General features: G+C 35.7%; 1 protein-coding gene across 1 annotated transcript in view; it reads right to left on the bottom strand.

Moving 5' to 3' along the window:
• OCA2 (OCA2 melanosomal transmembrane protein) overlaps positions 1 to 25,674 on the bottom strand; it is a 654,184-nt gene that overhangs the window by 258,417 nt on the left and 370,093 nt on the right. The window contains exon 19 of the mRNA XM_074300312.1: positions 14,854 to 14,981. Within this exon, the coding sequence (XP_074156413.1) occupies positions 14,854 to 14,981 (128 nt within the window). The remainder of the gene's footprint in view (positions 1 to 14,853; positions 14,982 to 25,674) is intronic.

Raw genomic sequence — 25,674 nt, 5'->3', positions numbered from 1 at the left:
CTGATCAGATATTCAACATATGTTCAATAACTTATTTGTGCCAGACACTATGTTTAAAACTAGGGACATAAAAACAAAAATGAAAATAATCCCTTTCCTCAAGAAAAAGGGAAAACATTTCCCTTATGTTACTAGGAGATGGCTACAGATAGGCATAAGCAAGTAAATATAAACACACACTCATATACTATATACATACACATGTGTATGTATGTATCCACATATATCCATATATATATATATGCATGCAAGCATATATATGCTCATTTGTAAACTTCTAGAAAATATTATATATATTATATATATATATATATAATATATATATATATATATATATATATATATATATATATATATATACACATATATATGTATACATTTGTAAACGCATATATGTATGTGTATATGGACTTCTAAGCACTTTATAATTAATTTGTGAGTAAGTCAATAGTGGGGAGTAGAGCCATAACGATGAGTGAAGGGAAGAGAGAACACTGACCTGGAACACTTACAGAAAAGTCCTCTAAAAATTAATCAGGATTATAAAGATCTTTCCTTATTAAGGATAAAAGAAGTCTCCTGAAAGTGGATAAAAGTAGTTTCTGATTTTCTTTTTATCTGAACAAATAGAAACCTGTGTTATTTTGATATCTTATGAATCTGAGGGCTTGAAAGCAAGGCAAAACAAGATACTAAAGTTTGTGAATTATATCTAGCTAGGAGAAAGGTAAGCTAGAGAAGTTATCTCCAAAGGATTATCTTAGTAGCTCAATAGTGCTGTGGTCTCTCCTTCAGGCTTAGGGTCAGAAAGAGTTCAAAAGAAGCCTCAGACACTTACTAGCTGTGACGAGGAAACCCCAAAACTCTGAAAAATTCTTAAAGGAGAAAACCTCCTTGGACTCTGCCTCAGGGAGGGGACTCCATTCTAAGCACAAACAGTTTCATCTTTGTTATCTGGCTCAGTCCCAAAACCCATTGAATTCAATTCAAATTCTAACCCTGGCTGAAACACAGCCCGGAGCCAACCTGGGACTTCACTCACAGCCCCCTTATAAAAGAGCCAAGCTGGAGCCCTCTCTTTGCAGAAGTCCCAAACATGGCAGCCTTATGCTTAGCATGCCCAGGATCTCTACCCACTGGAACCCTGGTTCCAGTGGCCTTTTATCTCTGCCTTCAACTTTACTAACTAGACTTTACTTCCAAACCCCATAATAAACCTCTTTTATCAATCTAGGTTTTCGGGTCTGTAAATCCCTTTATAGGGGACTCTTGCACTGCTACTAGACCTGCCACTAACTCTATATCCTTGCGCCGAATCCAAAGGGGTTGCAGGGGAGCTCCATTTGACCCCCTGTACCCTGAACCTGCCACTAGACTTTAGTTAACCTTAATTTAATTTAGGCACCCTAGTTCTAAACCTCATCATCTTGGTTCTCTTACCAGGAACCCTGAAAACTAGATACAATGTGGCGAAATACAGAACTCTGAATGAGGTAAAGGACTTTTTTCTTTTCCTGTCCTGCAGTGGACATCCAAGCCACTCAATCAGGCTTGGGTCATCATTAGAGCTTTATGCTCAGGCACAATTCTTTATGAATTGCTGTGGATTGACAAAAAGCCTCCTTTTGTCTCACTCTTGGTCTCTAGAGTTAGGAGAGAAGCTGCAAAAATTTGGAAAATTAAAAGCTTTTATCTGTCCACAATCTAGATACACCTCTGCCTCTAAAATCCTTCCTTAACAGATGCTTGGCTTGAGGAAACTCCCTCCAGAGACAAAGGACATTCTTTTGCATCTCAAGGCATTTCTAATCCTTCTTCTCTCTCACCAGAAAACTGCTCTTCTGCAGGAACTCCAAGACATGAGGAAGTGTCTCTTTAAAGCTTTCCACTAGACCAAGGAGACACATGGTCCTTTTGGGCACCCCACCCCTCTTGGGCCATCACTCTCTTTGTTCTGTTCTAGGGAGATAACCAAAGAAACTTAAGAGGAACCGAGTTTGGGCCCTTCTCCCATTCCACTGTTAAATACAATGGAGTCTATAATGGTCAGGCTGTAGCCACGAGGAGAAAGGTCACTCAATTGGGATGATCTTGAGGATATGTATCTAGCCGGCTGCTATGCCCTGGACAGGGATGAGCAGTCTCTCCTTCAGGTCTTGCTCTTCCAGTAAGATTGGGGGGTACAGGGGGGGGTTGGACGAGCTACCCCACCTTCAAGTTCCTGCATGGGCCCTCACCATTTGGGACACATTGGGTAAGATAACATCTCTTTCTCCCCCATCTCAGACCTCTCCCATATGGCTTGGTAACCTGCCATTTAAATGCTCCTATCCTGTCCCCTTCTTGGGGTACTGTACAGTGGGGAGATTGGGAACTCAATCTTAATCTTCTCAAATCTCCGGAAAATTTTTCATTAACTTTTAAAACAACTTTGCCAGCAATCTGGACAAGTAGGCCATGTCCCTCCCAAATTTTTTACCTGGCTCTTAAGAGCTGTAGCTTCCAGCCCTCAGAAAGCAAGCTTGTCCCTTACATTTTATAATGGAACTCAGTTTCCCTGATTTAGTCATCCTGCCTTAGAGCAATGCCTCCCATCATAGCCTTTTAACTGTAGAAGCATCAAAATTACACTTTTACGAGCTCATGGGGCTATCTACAAAGACTGGGGATTTCAAACTTCTCTCAGTTTTTTCCTGGTCTCTTTTCTTTACCTGCTTGTGGAGATGTAAATAAACTTGCTATCTCCTGAAACCCCCAGCTACATCTCTCTCTCTCACACACACACTCTCTCACTTTCCTAACTAATCTTACAGGTGGGAACTTTTTCACTCCTAATTTTCTCAGTCCCAAGACCTTTGACTCTTAGCACATTCTCTATTTTTCTGGATTGGCATTCTATGCCCCCTGCCAACAATTAAGGATTTCTTTTCTAAGCTCTAACCCTGGCCAGATTGCAGCTTCAAGAAAGACCTTTGGAATGATGGCTGGGGAATAAAATTCGGAATTAGGACAGATTACATTGTTAAGAGAGTAAAGATAGCTTCTTTCTTTTTGACTGGAGCAGGAAATGAGAAATTAAAATGAAAGATTGAACCTGTTTGAAAGCTCCTTAACTACTTTAGAAGATCACTGCTCTTTGGACTGCCATTGGGAGTGGGAAAGTGATTGAATTATTATTAATATTCTAACTATCATTATGTCTAAATAATTTTACTATTGCCTTTGCAGGCTAGATTTGGTTATCTTTGAACATAAGACCTTAAGAACTTGTTGGGGTGAATTTCTGTTAATTTACTTGTAAAGGGTCATGTATTTCCAATTAAGGTCTGATTTTTCTAAAAGTTTCAACGCCCCCATACCCAACCCACTAAAGGTTGGGTGAGATAGGATCTTTTGTCTTCAACTCACCCACTGCTCTCTGCTAGCACCTAGTTAGCCTGGGGTGAAGGTTTGCTGCCTTCCCTCCCCCCTGCCCCTTGGGAAATGGAGTGGGAAAAAGGGGGCCATATGGAATTCCCCCACACCCACTAAGTGGGTTCCAGCCTCTTTCCACAGAGGCTTGGCTTTGGCAAAAGTCTTCAAGAGATAGGTCTACCTTTAAATTAATTGATCTATTTTTAAGATTTGTTAAAACAGTTTAACTATTGCTATATGTTTGAAGAAAACTTTAACTATTGCTGTATGAGGGAAACAACTATTGCTGTATGTTTGAGGGATTTAGGAAATTCACTAGTCTGTTATGTATATGAATTTTGATTCACTTTTGGGATTTATATTTGGAATGGTAATCTGATAATTTCTTTTCTGTGAAAAAAAGAAGGAAGGAAACTGATTGAAACTGGTCAGGAAAATGGGAAACTGATGTTTTTTTCTTAGGCAATTCTGCCCTGCCCCCTATTTCATTAGTTCAGATTGAATTGGAAATTATTTTACTCTTTGCTTAAAACTTACTGGACTATGATTTGCTGGGCTATATTTTAACTTTGAAATCCCTTATTCAGTTTTTGGGATTATTCTTTAGAAACAACCAGAAATCAGACACCTGTCCTGGGACTGGCAGTCTCTCTGATCTGTTTTCTCCACTCCTGTTACCCCAGTTCCTTAATTACTATTTCAGTATTTTGATATCAGGACTCTAATAGTTTGGGGTTGCCTGTCTTCATTTAACTGCATAATTTGCTCAGAAATCTGTCTCCTAGTAGCAGCTCCAGTTCCAGAGAGAGAGGACAGGTGAAGCTACTCCAGGCCCCACTTTTCCCCTCTTTTTGAGTCCCTGACAGACATGAGGTGCCCCTCTCAGGGCAACAGGACTGCCTTGACCACTGCTACTCAGCAGAAGCTGAGTTTAATGCACAAGGACCACAGAACTCAGACTGTCCATCTCTGGCTGAGATGCTACCCAACTGCAGAGGATCTGAACAGGGAGGCCTCTGTGTCCCCCTAAATGAGGAATGCTATTTGATGCTGATAATTCTGGGTTATCAGGGAGAAACTGGTCCTTGCCACAAGTCCTTGCATTTTTCTAGTTTTAGGCTGGTTTATTTGCTTTGTCCTGACTCAGTTTCCCTAATTATCAGTCCTGCCTAGGTTTCCCAGCTTCTCAGTTCTGCAAAACTTCCCCTCCCTCTTTATCAGAATACTTGATAAGGGTAAAAGAGCTTATGTTTTAGAATATCAGAATGCCTCTTCCCATTCCAAGTTATCAGAATGTCAGATACTGTCTTATCAAGATGCCTCTCCCATGTTTGGGGGCACCTCCCTCTGATTATGTCATCCAGCTCTCAGTACTCTGACTCCTGCCTATTTCAGTCTTTCTGATTTACTATTCCCAAAGTTTTCTTTCTTTCTTTCTTTCTTTCTTTCTTTCTTTCTTTCTTTCTTTCTTTCTTTCTTTCTTTCTTTCTTTCTTTCTTTCTTTCTTTCTTTCTTTCTTTCTTTCTTTCTTTCTTTCTTTCTTTCTTTCTTTCTTTCTTTCTTTCTTTCTTTCTTTCTTTCTTTCTTTCTTTCTTTCTTTCTTTCTTTCTTTCTTTCTTTCTTTTTTTTTTTTTTTTTTTTTAAAGCCACCACTCCACCCTTTCTATAGTGAGGTGAAGATGCTCAGCCTCAGGGACTTGGCTGAATGCTATCTGGAGCTTCTATGCTCAGCAGAAAATTTCCCATAGGAGACGTCTGTGGTGAAAACTCCTATGAACCAGACAAAAATTAAAGTTTTTGTCGTATCTTTCTCTCTCTTGGGGACGCCCAAAGAGAATGAAAAGCTATAGAATTGGGGTGCTTGGGGCCTGTTACCATCTCTTAATGCAGAGACACACTTGGCTTGAAAAATGCCTTCACCTCACAATGTGAATACTGAATAGATTAGCTGAAAGAGATCCCATCTCCCTCCACCCACCTTGAAAGGAGCTTCCTTTGCATTTTAACACTTCTGCCCTCAGGCAAAAAGCATCTTATGAAACACACCCTGCACACTTGTCTCTTTCAAAGCAAAAAAAAAAAACTCAACCTGATGAGACCTGGGACCCAGCCACTTCCTCAACTTTTTTCTGGGGCCAAAACTGCTGCTAACACCTACTGGTTTCCCTTTAACTCTCTAACCTGAGACTTTCAGTTCTTTTCTTCTCAGGGCAACTTCTGCCTCAAGACACTCAGAAGCAGAGGTGCCCTTTTAATGCAAATCTCTTCCAGACTTAAGCCTTAGAAGACCCCAGTCTCTGCCCTGAATTCAAGCAGGAAGAACTGCCTTCTCACCACCACAGCAAACACCACAGGGGTTGACCTGGCCCCCCAGCATCCTCCTCCCGGATTTGGGTTCTGGCTCTGTTTCCCTTTTATCCCAGGACAGTCCAAACACGTCACAGGCTGGTAAACTGGGTAGGCACCTTGATACTTGGCACTTCCTCTGACTCCTTCCACCCCTCCCCATAAAGAGTGGGGATAGTAGGAGGGAAGGTTCAGGATTTTTACTTATTTTTCTGGTAAGACTGAGAAACCAATCCTCTATTCTTTTAAAAAGCAGCACAGAAAGTTAAGACATTTCTAAGAACTTAAACAGCATTCTTATCTTGATTTGCAGCCCTGACAAGCAGGGATACGCCCATCCCTAGACCCTGCTTCACAAAAGAGCAGTGGCTTATTAAACCTACTAAATTTCAAGGCCTCCTGCCTCCCCTGACTTTTGAGTCCACACCCTTTAATTCCAACCCTGGGAGAAATTAGCTTTCCTAGACTATAGACAAATAATCTTTTGCTCGCAGCATTTTCTCCTACTTCTCTTTGATAGTTAGATGGGCCATCAGCATTCTACAAACAGCCCATAGAAGGGACCTGATGCATTTCCTCATTCCCAAATGTCACTATCTCCACCCTGGATGATACCCCACTTTTAATCTCTTCCTGAGATTTGTTTTCTCTAGGCTTCAAACTTTGGATTCTCAACTGCCCTTCAGCCTGGAGAACATGAGACGACTGACTGAGGACAACTGAGAAATACCCCTTTTATGCTCTGCTGCTATCCCCCATACTTCACGCCTCACCTCCTGGCATGAACCCCAAATCTCTACAACCCTTGCCAGCTCGAAGCAGTTAAGAGGAGATTGTCATCCTTTTTCCTACATGCATTTGGAGATGCTTGAGGGGGGAATGAAGAGGGGACCCTGTAACTCTGAAAATCCTTCAAGGAGAAAATCTCCTTCAATTTTGCCTCAATAAGGGACACTGCCCCAAGTCTTTTCCCTTTAAATGAATTTAAGTTTTAAATGTTTAAAAGAGGAATGATGAGGAAAACCCAAAACTCTGAAAAATCCTTAAAGGAGAAAACCTCCATGGACTCTGCCTCAGGGACAGGACTCCACCCTAAGCACAAACAGTTTCATCTTTGTTATCTGGCTCAGTCCCAAAACCCATTGAATTCAATTCAAATTCTAACCCTGGCTGAAACCCAGCCAGGAGCCAACCTGGAACTCTACTCACAGCCCCCTTATAAAAGAGCCAAGCTGGAGCCCTCTCTTTGCAGAAGTCCCAAACATGGCAGCCTTATGCTTAGCATGCCCAGGATCTCTACCCACTGGAACCCTGGTTCCAGTGCCCTTTTATCTCTGCCTTCAATTTTACTAACTAGACTTTACTTCCAAACCCCATAATAAACCTCTTTTATCAATCTAGGTTTTCGGGTCTGTAAATTCTTTTACAGGGGACTCTTGCACCACTACTAAACCTGCCACTAACTCTGTATCCTTGCACTGAATCCAAAGGGGTTGCAGAAGAATCTTCTTCTTAGACAAATCCACAACAATGAAATATGACATCACTCCCCAGAAGCATATATGAATAAGCCTTCTCTAGGGGAAACAGGGTGCATATTATTATCATCAAAGTAGCAGAGTAAAAGTAAGAAGGCAATGTAATTCCTTTCAGTAAATCCTAATAAAAGAGTTGCCTCACTCCTACTTTGAAGTTTCCGCTATGTAGACAGCTTAGAAAAGCAGCTATATCTGAAGTCTCTGCACTGGGACTATAAAGATGAGGATGTTTAGAGGAAAGAAAGCAGCAGACTTAGATAAGACTGCTTTATGGGAGGCTGGTACAGCTTGGGAGAATTTGGTTACTTGGTTGTTGTTGTTTTTTCTCATGTGTTTGTATTTACATATATATATATATATGTTCTGTCCTTGGGAAGAATATTGTGCACTAGGACATATTGTAGATTGGTTAACTTTTTTTAACTTTTTTAAAAATTTTAATAGTATTTTATTTTTCCAAATACATGCAAAGACAGTTTTCAACATTCATCTTTGCAAAGACAATAGATGATACTTTCCCACTCTATAATAGGTAAGGCATTAATCAATAAAAATAACCCTGTGGAAGCTTCAGAAATGGATAATAGTATGTTTAATTTGTCAATCACCTACCTTACCAATGCACAGATAAGCAAATGAGCCACAGCATTCAAGCCAGCGTTTGCCTACCATTGGTTTTTTGTAGTGCCTTAACAAGGAGAGCATTCAGCTGATAACAATCCATCCTTAATGGCTAGTTCCTTCTTCCCTCCATCCCATGCTTGTGCATCTATATTTTCTCCATTCCACTGAGACCACATTGAAGAAAGTCAAGACAGCTAAGTCATACAGGCAAATATCAGCTATATACAATAGATCTGATGACTGCAAGTACCTATATCTCTACTTGTATTTGCCCTGCAAATGTCTTGTACATACTTATTTACATGTTGTCTCCCTTTTCCATTAGAATATGAGGAAAGGACTATTTTTTAAAAATATCATGATTTTAACATAGTGCCATGCACTTAGTAAGCTCTCAGTTTTTTTGATTGCTGACTGACTGGTTTAGTGACTGCCAGTGGGCAAGAGTTAGAAACAAAGAAATCTAAAACTTCTGGATTGAAATTGACAAAAACAGGACTGATTTTGTCAATCACTTACTCAGAAATCTCAGTAGTTTCCTTATTGACTATAAAATAACATACACATTCTTTAGTTCAGTATTTAAAGTCCTCCACAATCCAGGTCCCATCTACTTTTCCAGTCTTACTGTGCTTTATTTCCTTTTGCATTCCACCTATTTCATCCAAAATTGTCAAATTAGCTATTGTCACAGAACACTGATTCTCCTTCCTTTATGTTTTTGTACAGATAGTGTGTCCCTTATGTCAAGAATGGCATCCAGCAATCCTTTTACCTAACAAAGTTTTGCCTAATAAAATTCTTTCAATGCACTTTCAGCTCAGATACCAAATCCTGACTTTTCAGATCCCATTCCCTTTCCCATTCTTAGTGTTTTTCTCTCTTGAAATTACTTTATATCACATTGTGCATATTTTAAATTTATTTATCCATGAATCCACTCATATGTTATATTCATTCAAAAGGATATAAACTCTCTGAAGACACAGGCAATTTTGGTTTGAGTTGGGGGTTTGTTTGTTTTTGATGTTATTGTTGTTGTTGTTCCTTTATTTTGTATTCACATACCCTAGAGTGGTACATATACTGAATGTTTAATAACCGTTGAATTAAATTGGCTTTCTGGTTTCTACTTCAGCTAGTAGAGTTCATTGTCTAGGAAGAAGTGAAAGGGGAAAAGAGATATTTTCCTTTTGGAATGATGTGGCTACAGAAGTTTGATGCTCCTGAGTATTTCTGCATGCATGTTCCAACAGTTCATGTTTTAAGAAAGTCATATGTGCCAGCTGATACTACATACTTCACAGGGTTTTAAATATATGCACCTCAGGGTTTGGGGGACAAAGACTCAGTCAACAAATAAGTAACAGCTTTGTTCCTTACTACACCATGCCCTCTGGGACAATAACACAGTATGGGGGTTAGCCCCTCTTCTGCATATGTGTGGGATTGCAAGTTGATGAGAGGATGGTTGTACACGCTTTTAAACACCCACATGTCCATCTCAAGGGGACATTCTTTGCTGCCAATCTGCATTATCAGGATATAGAGGATAAAGGAAACAGCTTGACAAATTCTCCAAATTTAGTACTTTCCAACGGAAAATCACCTAGTACATATCACCAGGAAACTGCTTACAACACAAGGCTATATGCTGAGAAAAAGCTGGGAACAAAGGCTTCCCACAAAATGACTGCAGCCAGAACATTCTGCCCCAGTTGGACCATCTAATTATGCAAGGAGATGTAAATAAAAGAGAGGAACACAAAAAGAGGAGATTAATAGGTAAAGTTACAAAGAAAGATCTAAAGAATCATATAAAGAAAATCATTTAACGGCATTATAAGGCATAGACTCTCCTCTACAAATAAATTTAAAATCTAAATACAACTGGAAAGAAAAAAACAGAGTAATTTAGTGTGGCCCAAATGAATGTTATTACTGTAATGATCATTTTTATATTAGAATATGTTAGGTACCAAATACCAGACGAAAACAAATATGGCAATGGTGTAATGGCAGGGTATTTAGACTGCAAGGGCTGGAGTCAGTAAATCCTAAATTCAAATCTGGCCTCAGACACTACCTACCTGTGTGAATCTGGGCAAGTCACTTAACCCTGTTTGTCTCAGTTTCCTCATTTGTAAAATGAATGGAGAAGGAAATGCAAAATCATTTCAGTATTTTTGCCAAGAGAACCCCAGATGAGGTTACAAAGAGCTGGGCATGTCTCAAATTACCAAATGACAAGTCCATCAGCTGTTTGAAATATGGTATTAAATATTGTTCCTTCTGACTAAAAGAAGGTACTCTAAATAGCTCTAAAGAGAGCTTGAAAGAACCTTGGTAGTTTCTAATCCATTCCTTTAATTTCTGATTTCAAATAGTGTCCTTTCCATTGCACCACCCTGCTGGTAATACTAATTTAATTTCCAAAGTAAAGTAGCATAAATGAAGGATGTGAAAATAAAAAAAGAAAGTGCCCACAGCTTTCAATAGAGGAAAAAATAAAGAGGAAGAGAAGAAAGAGGAAAAGAAAAGGAGGAAGAGGAGGAGAGGAAGAAGATGATGATTATAATGATGATGATGATGATGAAATATTGATCCAGAAGAAATACAATTCTCTACATCATCCACAGAGTTTAATGTGGTACATCTTGATTATCTTCTATTGCTGTACTTACCCATAAAATGAAGTACAAAGCTGAAGTCACTTTCCCAATAAATGAAGCCTAAATACATAGTGAGTCTAAATTACCCAGTTGATAGTAGCAAAGTAGCTTGTCTAGAGTAAATTATTAGAATTGCCAAAATACTTCTCTTTGCTTTGTGCGCATGATAAATTGGGGGAAAGCTTTCAGATGGAAGAGTAGGAAAAGTTGATATAGAAGGAAAAAGAATTAAGAAAATGGTTCAAGTAACAAGTCCTTTAACCTCATTCTCCTTGCTTGTATTTGTATCTCCAAATCTTAATGCAATCCCTGGCATATAATAAATATTTAATAAATGTTCTTTCCTTCCTTCCTTCCTTCCTCCCTTCCTTCCTTCCTCCCTTCTTTCCTTCCTTCCTTCCTTCCTTCCTTCCTTCCTTCCTTCCTTCCTTCCTTCCTTCCTTCCTTCCTTCCTTCCTTCCTTCCTTCCTTCCTTCCTTCCTTTTTCTTTCTCCAATACCTTCCTAAAATATACCACTTAGCAATGCTTCATTTGGTCAATAAAACATACTAATGACTGACAGCTAGATAGCTCAGTGAATAGAGCCCTGCACCTGGAGTCAGGAAAATTTTAGTTCATATCTAGCCTCAGACATTTATAAGCTGTGTGACCCTGAGCAAATCACTTAACTCTGCTAACCTTAGTTTCTCCATGGAAGGAAATGGCAAACAAGTCTACTATTTTTGCCAATAAAAGACCAAATGAAGTCACAGAGTCAGAAATGACTGAAACTACTGAACAAGAAAAACAGACACTATGAAACAAAACTATCCTGAAAGTTAGAATAATTGGCCTTGGAGAATCTACACTTAGGATTTTATTGGTTCAATATCCCATTATGTAAATGCAAACCTAACACTTATGAATATAAGGAATAAAATCTAGTTGAAGTATTTATAAAATTATATAAATATCATCAAACATATTACTAGCTATAAAATAATTAATGTATTTTACCTAACAAAACATAAATGTCTTATTTATTTCAACTACACTTTTCAGTATATCCCTTTATCCTGTCCTTTTAAGAGAACTATCCCTTATATCACAGAATTTAAAAAAAAATAATTCAGTGACCAACATATCAACCAAATCAATATTATTATATATGTAGTATTACACACCCATATTTCTCCATCTCTCAAAGACTATGGGAGAGCTGAAGAATTTTTAAGTTCTTACTATTTGCAACTAGATTCATCCTTCCACTTTCTCCTAAATTTTCTTTAACTAGAGAGCTCTCTCAGCAAGGAAATGAGAGAGGTTCCTCTGATGCTATTTGAATGGTCTGGATTCCTGTTGGTCTAGAGGTTAGTGGCTATAAGAGATTTATTAAGAATCCCCTTTAAACCTGCCACAGGTTTTAAGAGTGAAAGAATTCACTCATTCCCAAATATTAGTTGCAAAATGAAAATTTATTGTTAGATAAAAATCAGTTTAACCAGAGACTGACTTCTATAGTGGCAGAACTATGAAAAATGGAATTTTCCACTGAGAATGCAGTTCTCAGTGGACAGAAGGTCCTGACAGTAAAGGGAGCTGCCGAAGTCCATCTGCAAAGACTTTAGTTGATGGAAACTTATTATATTGGGTGTCTTGGTGGGGGCTGGGACAACCAGGGCAGATCAGAACCAGTGGGGGCTAGGAGAGTCCAAGTTGGCTCAGATCCAGTGGGGGTTGGGACAAGCCTGGATCTCCTATTGGAATTCAAAGAGGTGCTTTTTGACCAGGATTTGTAATTGAATCAAAGGCTCTAGCATCCCGAAAAGACAACTTGTCTGGGGAGGATATTCCTCAGCCAGGAGGGGCTGGGAATCTGAAAGGAATCATAGATCAATAGGAAATACAGTTTCTTAAAGGGACCCCAACTCACTTTATCTCTTCATATATCTCTTCTTTGAGGTGAAACTGGATTGCTATTTTTTCCTTCTTAAAACATATTTAACTTATATCCTAATTTGTATCCCTCACCTCTTCCCCTTCCAGAGACATGCCTTATAACATATTTTATTTTTAAAGAGAAAAAAGAAGAAAAAGGTACAATAATTATTAAATATCTACTATGTACCTAGCATTGTGCTAAGTGGTTTACAAATACTTTATTAGACTTTTATAACAATCCTCTGAACTAATTACTATTATTATTATTCTTTTACAATAGATAAAATTAAGGCAGTCATAGTTAAAGTGCTTTGCTTAGGAACTAGGAAGTATCTGAGGCTGGATTTGAATTCAGGTCTTCCTAACTAAAGACCCAGTGTACTGTCTATTGTGCCACTCAGCAAAACCAACCAACAAATAGAAGAGATCTGGTGTTTATATTCTATATTCTACAATTGTGTGCCTCTAGCTTCTTTAAAAGAAGTGGAGAAAGGAGAAGACATTTTCTTATATTTCTTCTTTGAAGCCATGCTTAGTCATTGTAATTTTGTAGTCTTCAGTTGTTAAACATCTGAGGCTACATTTAGCCTCAGGTCCTCCTGCCTCCAGGGCTGGTGCTTTATCTACTATACTATCTAGCTGTCCCATTATAGTACTTTATTTTGTGTGTGTGTGTGTGTATTAAAGTGTTTTTTTTTTAATTTTTTTTTCAAATTTTTATTTTCAAAGAAAAAATGAGAAAGAAAATAACGAGCAAACACCAACAAAAAGAGTGAAAATGCTATATTGTGGTCCACACTCAGTTCCCACTGTTCTCTCTCTGGGTATAGATGGCTCTCTTCTAACACAAGATTATTGGAACTAGCCTCAATCATCTCATTGTCGGAAAGAGCCATGTCCAACAGAACTGATCATTGTATAATCAGTCTTCTTGTTCCTGTGTATAGTGATCTCCTGATTCTGCTCATTTCACTCAGCATCAATTCATGTAAGTCTCTCCAAGCCTCTCTGAAATCATCCTACTGATTGTTTCTTACAGAACAATAGTGTTCCATAACATTCATATACCATAACTTATTCAGCCATTCTCCAATTGATGGCCATCCACTCAGTTTCCAATTTCTGGCCACTACAAAGAGGGCTGCCACAAACATTTTTATATATGTGGGTCCTTTTCCCTTCTTTAATATCTCTTTGGAATATAAGCCTAGTAGAAACACTGCTGGGTCAAAGGGTATGCACAATTTGATAACTTTTTGAGCATAGCTCTAAATTGCTTTCCATAATGGCTAGATCTATTCACAATTCCACATCCCCTCCAACATTCTGCATTATCTTTTCCTGTCATCTTAACCATTGTAATACTTTAAAAAGAAAGTTTTTCTTTTTAACCCCGACCTCCATGGAAAAATGAAATTGAATTGATCACAACATTTCACCAGTATCTGCTGGGAATTATTTTTTTTCTTTTTTAATTCTGTTGACATACTTAGTGAAGTTTTAGATTGTTGTGATTATTTTTAACTTTGTGCTTGCTCTCAGAGGAAGATTATACTTTCTAAAACTGTCTTAAAAGTAAAATATATGTATACTTCAATATTTAAAGAATATATGAATTTGTCAATAAGAGTACTTTCTCCACCAACACAGAGAAGACCTCATTGGGCTTAACACAACCCACAGCTTCATCTATTGTTGAAAAATATATTATTCTGCAGATAAACAACAGTGAATATCTTATGTATCAGGGTTTATGAATTTTGAAACTTTTTAAAATTGCAAATAGAAACATTCTAAGTTCTTCACTCATTTTCCTAATGGAATCCTTTTGCATGCTGACATCAAGCACACCCATTTATTATGCAAAGTAAAGCACAGAAACATTAATATTTGAATTTTTATGATCCAGATTCATCTGATGTCAGACTCCACAATATATCAGATAACATTAGAGCAAATTTCAGGGCACAAAAATCGTACCAGTTATCACCACTCTCAGCTCAGTTTTCAGAATATTTCTGCTGAAAACTTTTTGATTTAAAAAAACTGCCTAGTCAAATATCATACATATAATCAACCTTTGATAATCAATTGATCAATTAATAGTCATCTATTAAATATCTGCTCTATGCCTGGAATTGTAAACAAATGCTAGACTACTTAATAAAGATTGAATGAGTAAGTGAATGAAATGTCCATGCAATTCTCTTAGTTTTTAAGGTCAGTTGATATGTGTAATATGCCATGTCAAACTCAGCTGATATTCTTTAGCTTTAATATGGAATGTCAAAGGCAAGAAAATGATTAAAGAGTTAATAGATCTTATCTGAATTCTTACCTCCATTAGGACAAATAGTGCTGCAAAGAACAGAAGGGTAGCCCATTCCACTCTATGTAGTATTATCTCAAAATCATGGATGTCAGCTAATACTAGTAACCAGATAGCCCCCAGAATTGCAATCCATCCTGAAAAATAAATCAAGGTATCAGTAAATGTAACCCCCAACAATTCATAAACCATGAAAAATACTTACTTATTATTATTTTTTTAATTTGTGGGTATTTTTTTTTAAATAGGGGAGGATAATTTGAAAACTAAAGCAAAAATGAGAAAATAAATAATTATCCAATTAAATCATTCAATCCTTACGAAGTACTTTTGTCTCTCTTATTGGACAGGAGAGGTGCAAAAAGCTATTGGGTTTGAGTTATATGGGGTACCTCTTAAATGTCAAAACATGAAAGGGTTATTTTCAATTTTACTCTTTTAAAAAACAATTATACATATGACTTGATTCCAATCTATTATACATGCATACAAAATCTATATATAATATTCCTCAAGAATATTAAAAGCAAGCCATTTTCATAACACATTTCCTTTAATGATAATTAGTCTATAACAATGTAAATTAGTATAACCAGTAATAATTAGTATGTCCTATTAACTAATGCCTATTAACTGTGTCCCATAGATTTAAAAGAGACATTGAAGGCAATCTTTGTCTCTACATAATGGTATACTCAGTATCTATGCAATTTCCATTCTCCAATAAACTCTATCTACTCTAGTCAGATTCATCTTCTCCCTATTGGTATACATATATTCAGCATTCCACCTTTCTTATTGCTGGTCTTTCCTTGTAGAATGCCTTCCTTTCTCCACAAAGTAATCTAAACTATATCCATCCTTCAAGGCTTAGTTCAAGATGTGCCTCTTCCAGGAAATCTTAAAGCCCTCTCTAGTTATTCTAGCCCACAATAATCTCTCTTTCTTAACCAGACACAAGATGATATGGAAGAAAAGGTATAGGTTTAATTGCACTTGTGTTATTTGCACATGTTGTACTCCTTTATAGCAAAGCAACCTAGTATAATGGAATATCTTGTAGTCAGAAAAAAAAAAAAAGAGGTTTTGTACCTTTTGCCAAAGATAACTCCAAGCTAAAGCCAATTAGATAAGTGGTGAGTTCTTACATGGGATGCCTACATCATCTCAAGTTATAGCCACATTGTCCATCCCATCCATGATCACTTTCTACACTGGCTGCCTTACCTCCATAAGTATAAAACCAATCCTCCTTTCTGCTTTCCCTTTGTGTGATATATTCCTTCATTACAAGTAAACTCATTGAGAGGAACAACCATCTTATTTTCTAGTTTTTGCATCCCAAACTCTTAGCACAATCTCTGGTATATTTCTCTCTCTCTCTCTCTCTCTCTCTCTCTCTCTCTCTCTCTCTCTCTCTCTCTCTCTCTCTCTCTCTCTCTCTCTCTCTCTCTCTTCCTCCATCCTTCTTCTCCCCTTCCTTCTCTGTTTCTCTTGTCTGTCTCTTATCAATATGGCTTTAGGAAAATAATTTAGCCTCACCAGTCTCTCACCTATAAAACAAGGATTCCGGACCAGATAGTTTCTAAGGTCTTTCCAATGCATAAATCTCAGATTCCATGATTATATAATGACTTGTAAGTAGTACTCTGGATAGAGTACTGGATCTGAAGTCAGGAAGTCTCACCTTCCTGAGTTCAAATCCAGCCACAGAGATTTACTGGCTATGTGAACCTGGACAAGTAGTAACTATGTTTGCTTGAGTTTCCTCATCTGTAAAATGAGTTGAAGAATGAAAAGTAAACCATTCCACTATCTTTGCCAAGAAAACCTCAAATGGGTTCATGAAGATTTGAATATGACTGAAATAATGACTGAACAAATGACTGAACATGATTATATATCTCTTGTTAATGCTTTTGGTTTTGCCCCTTTTCAATTAAGAAGTTTGTCCTAATTGATGAAGTAGTTAAGTTTTTTCCTAAAATAAATAAGAAAATAATCCTGGATATTCTCTCTTAGGACACTGAAAAAAAAGCAAAAAGTTCCTCAATTTTTAAAGAAATTTTAACATTCATATATCTATCATATATATTTATGTATATATGTATACATACACATATATAGTAGTTGAAAAAAATTGGTAAGAATTTTTATAAGAACCCAGGCTATGGAAATTTCTAAAATTCTGTTCTTTATAGTTTTGTTTGTCCTATCATTTTGGGATGCCTATATTTCCCTAGGCAGAGAACATCTTCTTCTAGCCTGAAGTCAGACACAAAGCACTTTACAAATTCTACTTGAGTACTCATAATTTCAAATTCTACATTCAGAATGCTCTTTCTTATCACCTAATCTTTCAACAATAGTTAGCAACTCAATGAAATTCTTTAAAAAAAAAAAAAAGACTCAGTTTTTCTTTTCCATTTTACTTCTAGGACCTGAAGCTGGTTGTCTGCTGACATTATGGCCACAGAGGGTCTGCTCCTTTCACAGAAGAGCAAAAGAAGGATTTGCTTGGGCCATGTGCCTTGTAATAATCCCTCTGGCTTTTATCATGGACTACATATTCTGTGCTCACTTGACTCTTTAATAACATTGAAGAAAAAAAAAGAGTAAGCGGTGTCAGAGAGGCTGTAAGTGTTAATATTGCAATTTCCAGCTTCACACTCTATTACAATTTCTTAACTGAATTGTTGGGTTTGTCAGCTTAATATACCATTTATTACTCTTCTTGGGGAAAAAGAAAAGCAGTCTTGGCAAGAAGAGATGGACAAAAACTAAAATAGCCTTTAAAATTGCAGGCACCTTAAAATGATATCTAGAGATTTATACTCATCGGATGCTGTTTCTATCAAAGTACTACCCACTTAACCATGATGCCTTCATCAATAGCATTTCCATCCTCAAGCAGAAACTGTGTGGCAAATAGTCACATCTTTATTTATCTATATTTCCAATGTTACCCAGACATGGGCCTCCAAAAGCCAAGAGAGTAGGAATGGAGAGTATACAAATGAATGGAAAAATAAATAGAGCACAGTGGTTAAGATGTTTGGCCTCATCATTTTATTTAAATTTTATTTTAAAATTATCTTTTGGTTGAAACCAACTCCAAAATATTTCTTACTTTTAAAAATGCAGTCACTAAATTATTTGGTAAAGCTTTCATAGACTTATGGAATCTTAGATGTAGAAGTAGCCTCAGAGTCCATACCAATCTCTCACTCTAAACAAGAATTTCTTCTTCAACATTTTTAATGGTTGGTTATTCCCCTTATGGTGATTGATCTCTCGATAGGAAGCAAAGGAACTCAAAAGGTTGCTTTTTCAAATTTTTATACAACCTTAATTTTTGAAATTAAATTAAAATTAAATTATGTGATACAGTGGATAGAGTGCTGAGGCTGAGATCAGAAAGATTCATGGTACTGAGTTCAAATATGATCTCATACACTTACTAGCTGTGTGACTTAGGGAAAGTTAGTTAATCATGTTTCTCTCAGTTTTCTCATCTGTAAAATGAGCTAGAGAAGGAAATGGCAAACCATTCCAATAGCTTTGCCAAGAAAGTCAGACATGATTGAAAAATGACTAAATAACAATAAAATTTTGAAAACTTATGGAGCCAAATTTACCCCCCTATTCTCATCAAACTCTAGCCTTCCTGCTTCTAATGTACCTGAAACTAATTGTTTTTTTTCACATAGCAGTTTTTAAATATTTATATTTAATAAACATGCCCCCCTACCCACAACCTATCACTCACTCAAGCCTTCTTCTTCCCAGTCAAAATTGCCAATGCTCTCAATTTGAAGGATACTTCAATTTGTAATTGTGGACCATTTGTCTATTGACAATTCTTATAATTATCATAATTATAACCAACCTTCTGATGCTGAGCCTCTCTGTACTTTGATACTCTAGCCCCAGATAAAAGACATCTCTAAGCCCATATTAAAATTTTTTTCTGGTTGGTTGTTGCTGTGTTCAATCATTCAGTCATATCCAACTCTTTATGACCCTATGGAGCACAGCATTCCAATACTATCCATGGGTTTTTCTTGACAAAAATACTGGAATGACTTTTCATTTCCTTCTCCAGCTCATTTTGCAGATGAGGAAATTGAGGCTAACATGATTAAATAACTTAAGTCGCATAGCTAGTAAGTCTGAGGTCAGATTTGAACTCAGATGAATCTTCTTCACTCTTAGTCTGGCACTTTATCTTCTATCCCACCTATGAATTCATCCTTAAAGGCAGATAAAAGAATCTAACAGATGAATGACCAAAGGGAGTCCATTTCTGACCTGGACGTTGGTCCAGACAAATGTACATAAATGAGAGGTGGAGTACTTATTTCAGAGAACAATAAGTAGTCCACTTTGTCTAGAATTAGGGTACATGATCAGAGACATTTATGGAAAGGAAGGTTGGAGCAAGATTGTGAAAGACTTTAAATTCCATAATGAGATATTTGTATTTCTTAGAGGCAAAGGGAAGGTACTGTGTTATTAAAAAGGTAAGGGAATAGCCTGACTTATGCTTTGTGTGACATTATAAAATTAATACAATAGAATAGAATTCAGGTGAAGAGAAAATGAGCCAGAGTAGTAGTTTGTGAATAGGAAAAAAGAGGAATAAGTGATGGTTTGGAGAGATTATTCAGGAGCAGGGAATGATCAGTGATGACAAATGATAGAGAAAGGTTAAGAAAGATGAGGATTGAGAAGAGGCCATTGGGTTTATCAGTTAAATGATCACTGAAAACCAGAGAGAATAGCTTCAGTTTTATAATGACACCAGAGATTAGATATAAAATTTTTAAAATTATGTGGCTAAGATTATAAGGGAAATAGGTAACTAGTGGAAAACATGTGCAACAAGTTTTTCTGATAAAGGTTTCCATCCCAAATATATAAGAACTTGATTCAATTCAAATTTGTAATTCAATTCAAATTTGTAAGAATAAACGTCTTTCCCTTATTAATAAATATATAAATAAATTAATATATCATATAATTTATAAAGTTAATATATAATTATATGCTATATAATTACATATATTGTGTATATAATATAAGTATATTTCATTTATTATTTATTTATTTTTATTGCCATTGCTAGTTTATTATTACATTATTCATAATATAAATGATATAAAAATATATATGATATATAATAAAAATAAATTAGTGAATTAATAAATATAAATAAATAAATGAAATATAAAATTAAATTAATAAATATAAAGGATATGAACAGGCAGTTTTCAAGAAAATGAAAGTCAGCCTACCAATAGCCATGTGAAAAAAATGATCCAAATTTCTGGTGATCAGAAAAATACAAATTGAAGCCAAGTTCATATATATCAGACAGGCAACAATGACAAAAAAATGTTGCAGGAGCTGCAGGTAAATAGATTTAATAATATTGGTGGAGCTAAAACTTGATTTAGTCATGCTGAAAACAACTTGGAACAATCTCCCAAAAGTCACTTCACTATACATACCTTTTGCCCCAGCAATATTACTACTGGTCAGGCACCCAAATTTTTTTAAAATTAAGAAAATAATCCATGTGTATTAAAATATTTAAAGTAACATTTTTTGTAATGGAAAAGAACTAGAAACTTAAAGAGTATCCATCAATTGGGGAGCAGGTAAATAAGTCAAGGTATATGAATATAATTAAACATTATTGTGCTATAAAAACTATAATATGGACAGTTCCAGAAAAAACTAAGACTTATATGAACTGAAGCAGAGTATAAATAGAAGTATAAAGAACCAGAGAAACAATTTAAACAGTTAACATTATCAAGAAAAACAACTTTGAAAGACTTAAAGATTCTAAGCAATGAAGTAGTAAACCATTATTCCAAAGAGTCAACAAAGAAACATGCTATTAATCTTCTAAGCGATTAATTCAAGATGCATAATGAAAAACTTTTGCACAAGGTCACTGAGGGAATTTCTTTGCTTGACTATGCATATTTTAATACAAGATTTTTGATGTTCAATCTGGGAGAAGGAGTATAGAGGAAAAATAGATGCTTGTTAATTTTTAAAATTGCAAAGAAAAAGAATGAGAGAAGTAAAGTTGATAAGAGTAAAGAGCTTTTTCTAAGAGTTTGTGAAAAGGAGGAGAAATATAGGATAAAACAACTTTAGGAAATGGTATTGGGTTTTTTAAAAGATGACCTAAATAGACTATGAATAGTAGAGAAATAAGTAAAAAGATATATAAAATTAGGAAAAGAAAAAAAGAAAATTAAAAAGGAGGCAAATTTTTTAAAGAGATGGTAGATTATGGGATCAAGGGCCAAAAAGGGTTTGACATTGGCAAAGTGAAGAGTTACCTTCTTGTCAGAATTTGGAACAAAGAAGACTTGGGGGCAGAATAACGTCAAAAGGTTTAGGGATATAGGTGAAGGGGAGAGTGTATAAATTTATTGTCTCTATTTTTTCATTTAAGTATTAAGTGAAATCTTAGGAACTATTGAATTCAATTTAACAGACTCAAGCATAAAAGAGATATAACAATGGGGACCTATTTGAAATTGGAAAACATCAGTTTATAATACAGTTTGATCACTTTGTACAGTATCATTCAGAAACAAGTAAGAGCAGAAATAGCAGAGGGTAGAAGTAATCCTACTCAGGCTAGGTATGAATGAAAACTAGAGAGGGAAACAAGAATTCAAGCTTAGAAAAGAGTGTATAATTGAATTGGTTAGTTATATAAAATCAAGATTGGAAAGAAAAAAAGTGATGCCAGAAAAGGAGTAATAGCTAAAAAAGAACTGTGGAATGAAGGGATTGGAGATTACACTAAGAATTAAAAATATATTTTGAAGGATTAAGGTACAGGAAGAAATGGAAAGATACCCAAATAGAGGAATTTCAAAGTTATTAATCATGGCTGTACAAGCAGACAAATCCCCTCTTTTATTAAGATATTAATAAAACTTTTTAAACATCCAAGTCTGAAGCTTTTGGATTAATTTGAAAGAAAATCTCTTATTACTCTTTGACTATCAATTATTTCAGGTCACCTGTTACCAACTGAAAGAAAAACTCATGAGGGAAGTGGTTATCAAGAGATTTAATAGCTTGGAGAAATTATTATACAAGATTAAGTTACTATTTTTCTTGTTTGATAAAACAAAATATTAACTTTGACATTACCCTAAATTGTTTTTTTTACTTTTTGTTTTTATTTTATTTTATTTATTTTGGTTTTTAATAATTTTTATAATTATAACATTTTCTTTGACAGTACATATGCATAGGTAAATTTTTTTTTTACATTATCCCTTGTACTCCCTTCTGTTCCGAGTTTTTCTCCTCCTTCCCTCCACCCCCTCCCCTGACATTACCCTAAATTGTGTAACTATGTTTCAACATTTTGTTAAATTTTCTATGTTCAAAATTCCTGAATGTGATATTGCTAAAATATTTTGTATTAGAGATATGTTCTAAGGCTTAAAGAGACTTTGTTATTTTTGGCATTTCTATCTAAAGCAAAGCAATAGGTTTAGAAAAATGACAAATTTTTAAAACTTCTTTTTTTTTTTTCCAGTTTTGTGTAAAACTGAGAATGGTAACAATGTGTGTATGCCACAAAGGGACAAGACCAAGAATTTGAGCATGATTGTATGGAGCTTAGGGAAACTAAAGTTGTAAGATATAATGGAGCTAAGAATGTTTATAAACTGAGATGCTAAGGTGAGTAAATGGATGTATAAATTGACATATCCAATTAAAAGAAAAGAGTTGAGATAAAGAAAACTGTAAGACAAGTACCAAACTTCATTGAAGAAGAGTGACCTTGGTGGGAGGAGATAGGCTCTAGAGCTATGACTAGAATCTGGATAGGATGATATATATAAGATGAAGCACTAAGAAAAAGAAGTTAATAAGTGATGATATCAAAAAGAAGTTCTGAAAATGGCAATTGGCAGCAAAGAAGTGTGCTTGTTACTTTTTCCATTCAAATATGCCTGGATAATTTTTTTAAAGCACATGCAGTAATAGAGAGAGTTATTTGGTGATCTTTTGGGAGAAGGAATAGGGTTGTGGATCCAGGTCACTGGGAGGACCTGAAAGACAAGGACTGAAGGAAAAAAAAAATTTGTTCAAGATAGAAAGAAATTTCTTAGCAGTTGAAGAGGGATTCAAGAGAGCTTTTAGAGGAAAGTAAGTAGAGCTAGATAAGGGCTTCAAAGGGGGATGACTAAGGTGTGTGGGTACAAGAGAATGGAGTTTGATCAATTCTACTTGATCAATTTTGTACCATAAGGCTTAGAAGAAAAAAAAAAAAAAAGTGGGAGTTTTCTAGGCTTAAGTTGGGAAGGCAAAATCTTTTGAATAGATATCTCAACTTGTCCTAGTAGGAAGAGCTGATGAAGTAGTCTCAGTTCAACTAATTGAACTATACTTACGATACTCCTAAAGATTAGTTAAGGCATATGATGACATAGGCATATAATTTCATTGATATCAGTAACTCAAGGAAATGGTTTGCATTTGTATTTTAAGTTATAACAACTTCTGACAAGGTATTGCCTGACCAAAAATACCGGAAGAATTGTAGTTTTTCCTTGCTTGGGAAGAGGAAACCAGTAATAACCACCCTCAAATGGGAGGGCAGAAGCTTTTCATGTGCAGAAAATGGTGGGAGTTTTGAGGAACTCTCAAAATACAATGAGTAGTGGAGAGAGTTTTCACAGCCAAAACCCTCAAAAAAGGATTATGTGCCTAAAAAAAGGATTCTGTGCCAAAAAAAAAAAAAAAAAAAAAAAAAAAAAAAAAGCACATATGCAGTTTCTTTGTTAAAGTACATGACAGATGACTTCTAACTGGGCAAGTGGAAAGTTGTATGACTTTTTATCAGAAGAATTTGCTTCAATAGTTGGAGTGCTGAGAGAAAAATAGGCAGGAGAAACAGGTAGTCTTTACTCTACCCTGCCTTACTTCCATTTAATTATGTTTTTTCATTCTGTTAAAGAATGAATTTGCTGGATTTTATGTTATTTCTCATAAGCATCTGTGGATGATCCTGCCTTTATTTTCATTACCTGATGTCCCTTTGTTTGCACTCTGAAGTGAGAGAAACAGAGGCAGAGGCAGAGACAGAAAGAGAAAGCTTTCCGTACAGGTGTCCAGCCCTGTCCAGTCAGTGCAATTTTGTTCTTAACTGGTGATATATGAAAACAAACCTTCCAAAAGTAGAATTTCTAGTAATGAAATGGGCCATTTTTTAATCCATAAGCACAATATATAAGACTCTAAGCAAAACCAGATACTACATTATAATCTTAACTGCCAAGGACATTAAGAGATCAAATAATTTGCCCAACTGTCACTCAGCCAGTACATTTCAAAGGCAGGATTTCTCTGTCTATGAGGCAATCTATCAACCACACCACAACTGCCTGAGGTGGAATGTGGTAATTTTTTAAAAATGTAATTCTGTTCCTTTTATTTCTAGGAGTATGATTAAATAACTATATATGCAATCCAATTCTGCATAATTGACTTTTAAACTTTACTCCTGTAACTGAATGAAAATGCAGTAGAAAAGAAAAAGAACAGGATATTATCTAGTTGAGCGAGGTATGAATTATGAATCTAAGTAGATAAATTTACACATAGGTTCCATACCTTTGGGTTATCACCTATCACTTAGGGAACAGAAGGAGTTCACTTTGTGAAATGGAGAGCTTGTTACCTTCATGCATTCTCCGGTATAGATGGAGCTGGGTAATTCTTGGAGTAAACATAGAATTGCTTGTCTTTATGCTTAAAAAGGATTAAGAAAGTGGCCAGTTCCATTCTGTGAGTAAGAGTAGAGCTTTGAGTATAGTAGTTATATTTAAGAGAAAATTTTTAAAATCTATTTGTGAAACCCTTATGCATCTAACTGAAATGTCAAAGAGATTTCTTTAGAATTTTCATTCTTAAGAAAGCTATATGGATTTTTTAAATTATGCTTTTCTATTCTTTTCACTTTGATTTTATGTTTCTTATTCAGAATTCCATTCTGAATCAAACTACTATTTCACTATACTTTAAAACTATGTTAGTGTTCCAATTTTATGATAAAACTAGGGTTTTCATAAATGAGATATTCATATTTGGTGCATTATTGTACTTATTGTGAGTATTATTTGAACTGAAATGTATTTAGCTACCTTATAGGTATATTTATTAAATTTTAAAGTTAATTAATTTAATAAACTAAATAATAAAAATAAATTTGACTTATAATATAATTTAAACAATTCTTCATTTTCAATCCCTTAATCCTGAGACATAATACGATCTAGCTATTTTTTTTATTTCTTGAAGCATTTCTATTGAATGTCCTTAAAGCACTTTTAATAATAAAAATAGATACTAAGGACTAAAATATCAAGAAACTCTGGGTTGTAATGTTCTCTTTAAAATGTAATGTTCTTTTGTTGGGTTTTCTTGGGATCTCTGGAGACAGCCTTCCTTTCAGTTCAGTAATCACCACAAGTGCAGCCAGGTGTTAAAGTCCAAATCCTTTATTGTCTCTTTCAAAGTCCTATCTCCTTCACTTGGGGACTAGGCTACTTTTCTGAAAGCCTTCCAGAGTCTTGATTTCAGCAGAGAAGTAAAAGAGGAGAGCCTGCCACCAAGGTGGTGTGAGATGGGATGAATTTGTCTGAGTCCAAGGACTTGTGCTCCAGCCTTCAGCCTTCTATCCCTTTGTCTCTGAATCTCCCTGGCTGAGGCTTCTACCTTATATGCCCCACATTGAGTATACACCAATCATTATGTCACTAGGAAACCATTATT

Source organism: Sminthopsis crassicaudata, chromosome 3 (genome assembly GCF_048593235.1).
Source record: "Sminthopsis crassicaudata isolate SCR6 chromosome 3, ASM4859323v1, whole genome shotgun sequence".
Classification (NCBI taxonomy): domain Eukaryota; kingdom Metazoa; phylum Chordata; class Mammalia; order Dasyuromorphia; family Dasyuridae; genus Sminthopsis; species Sminthopsis crassicaudata.
Note: the sequence above shows the minus strand (reverse complement) of the source record. Positions and strands in the feature narration are given on the sequence as shown.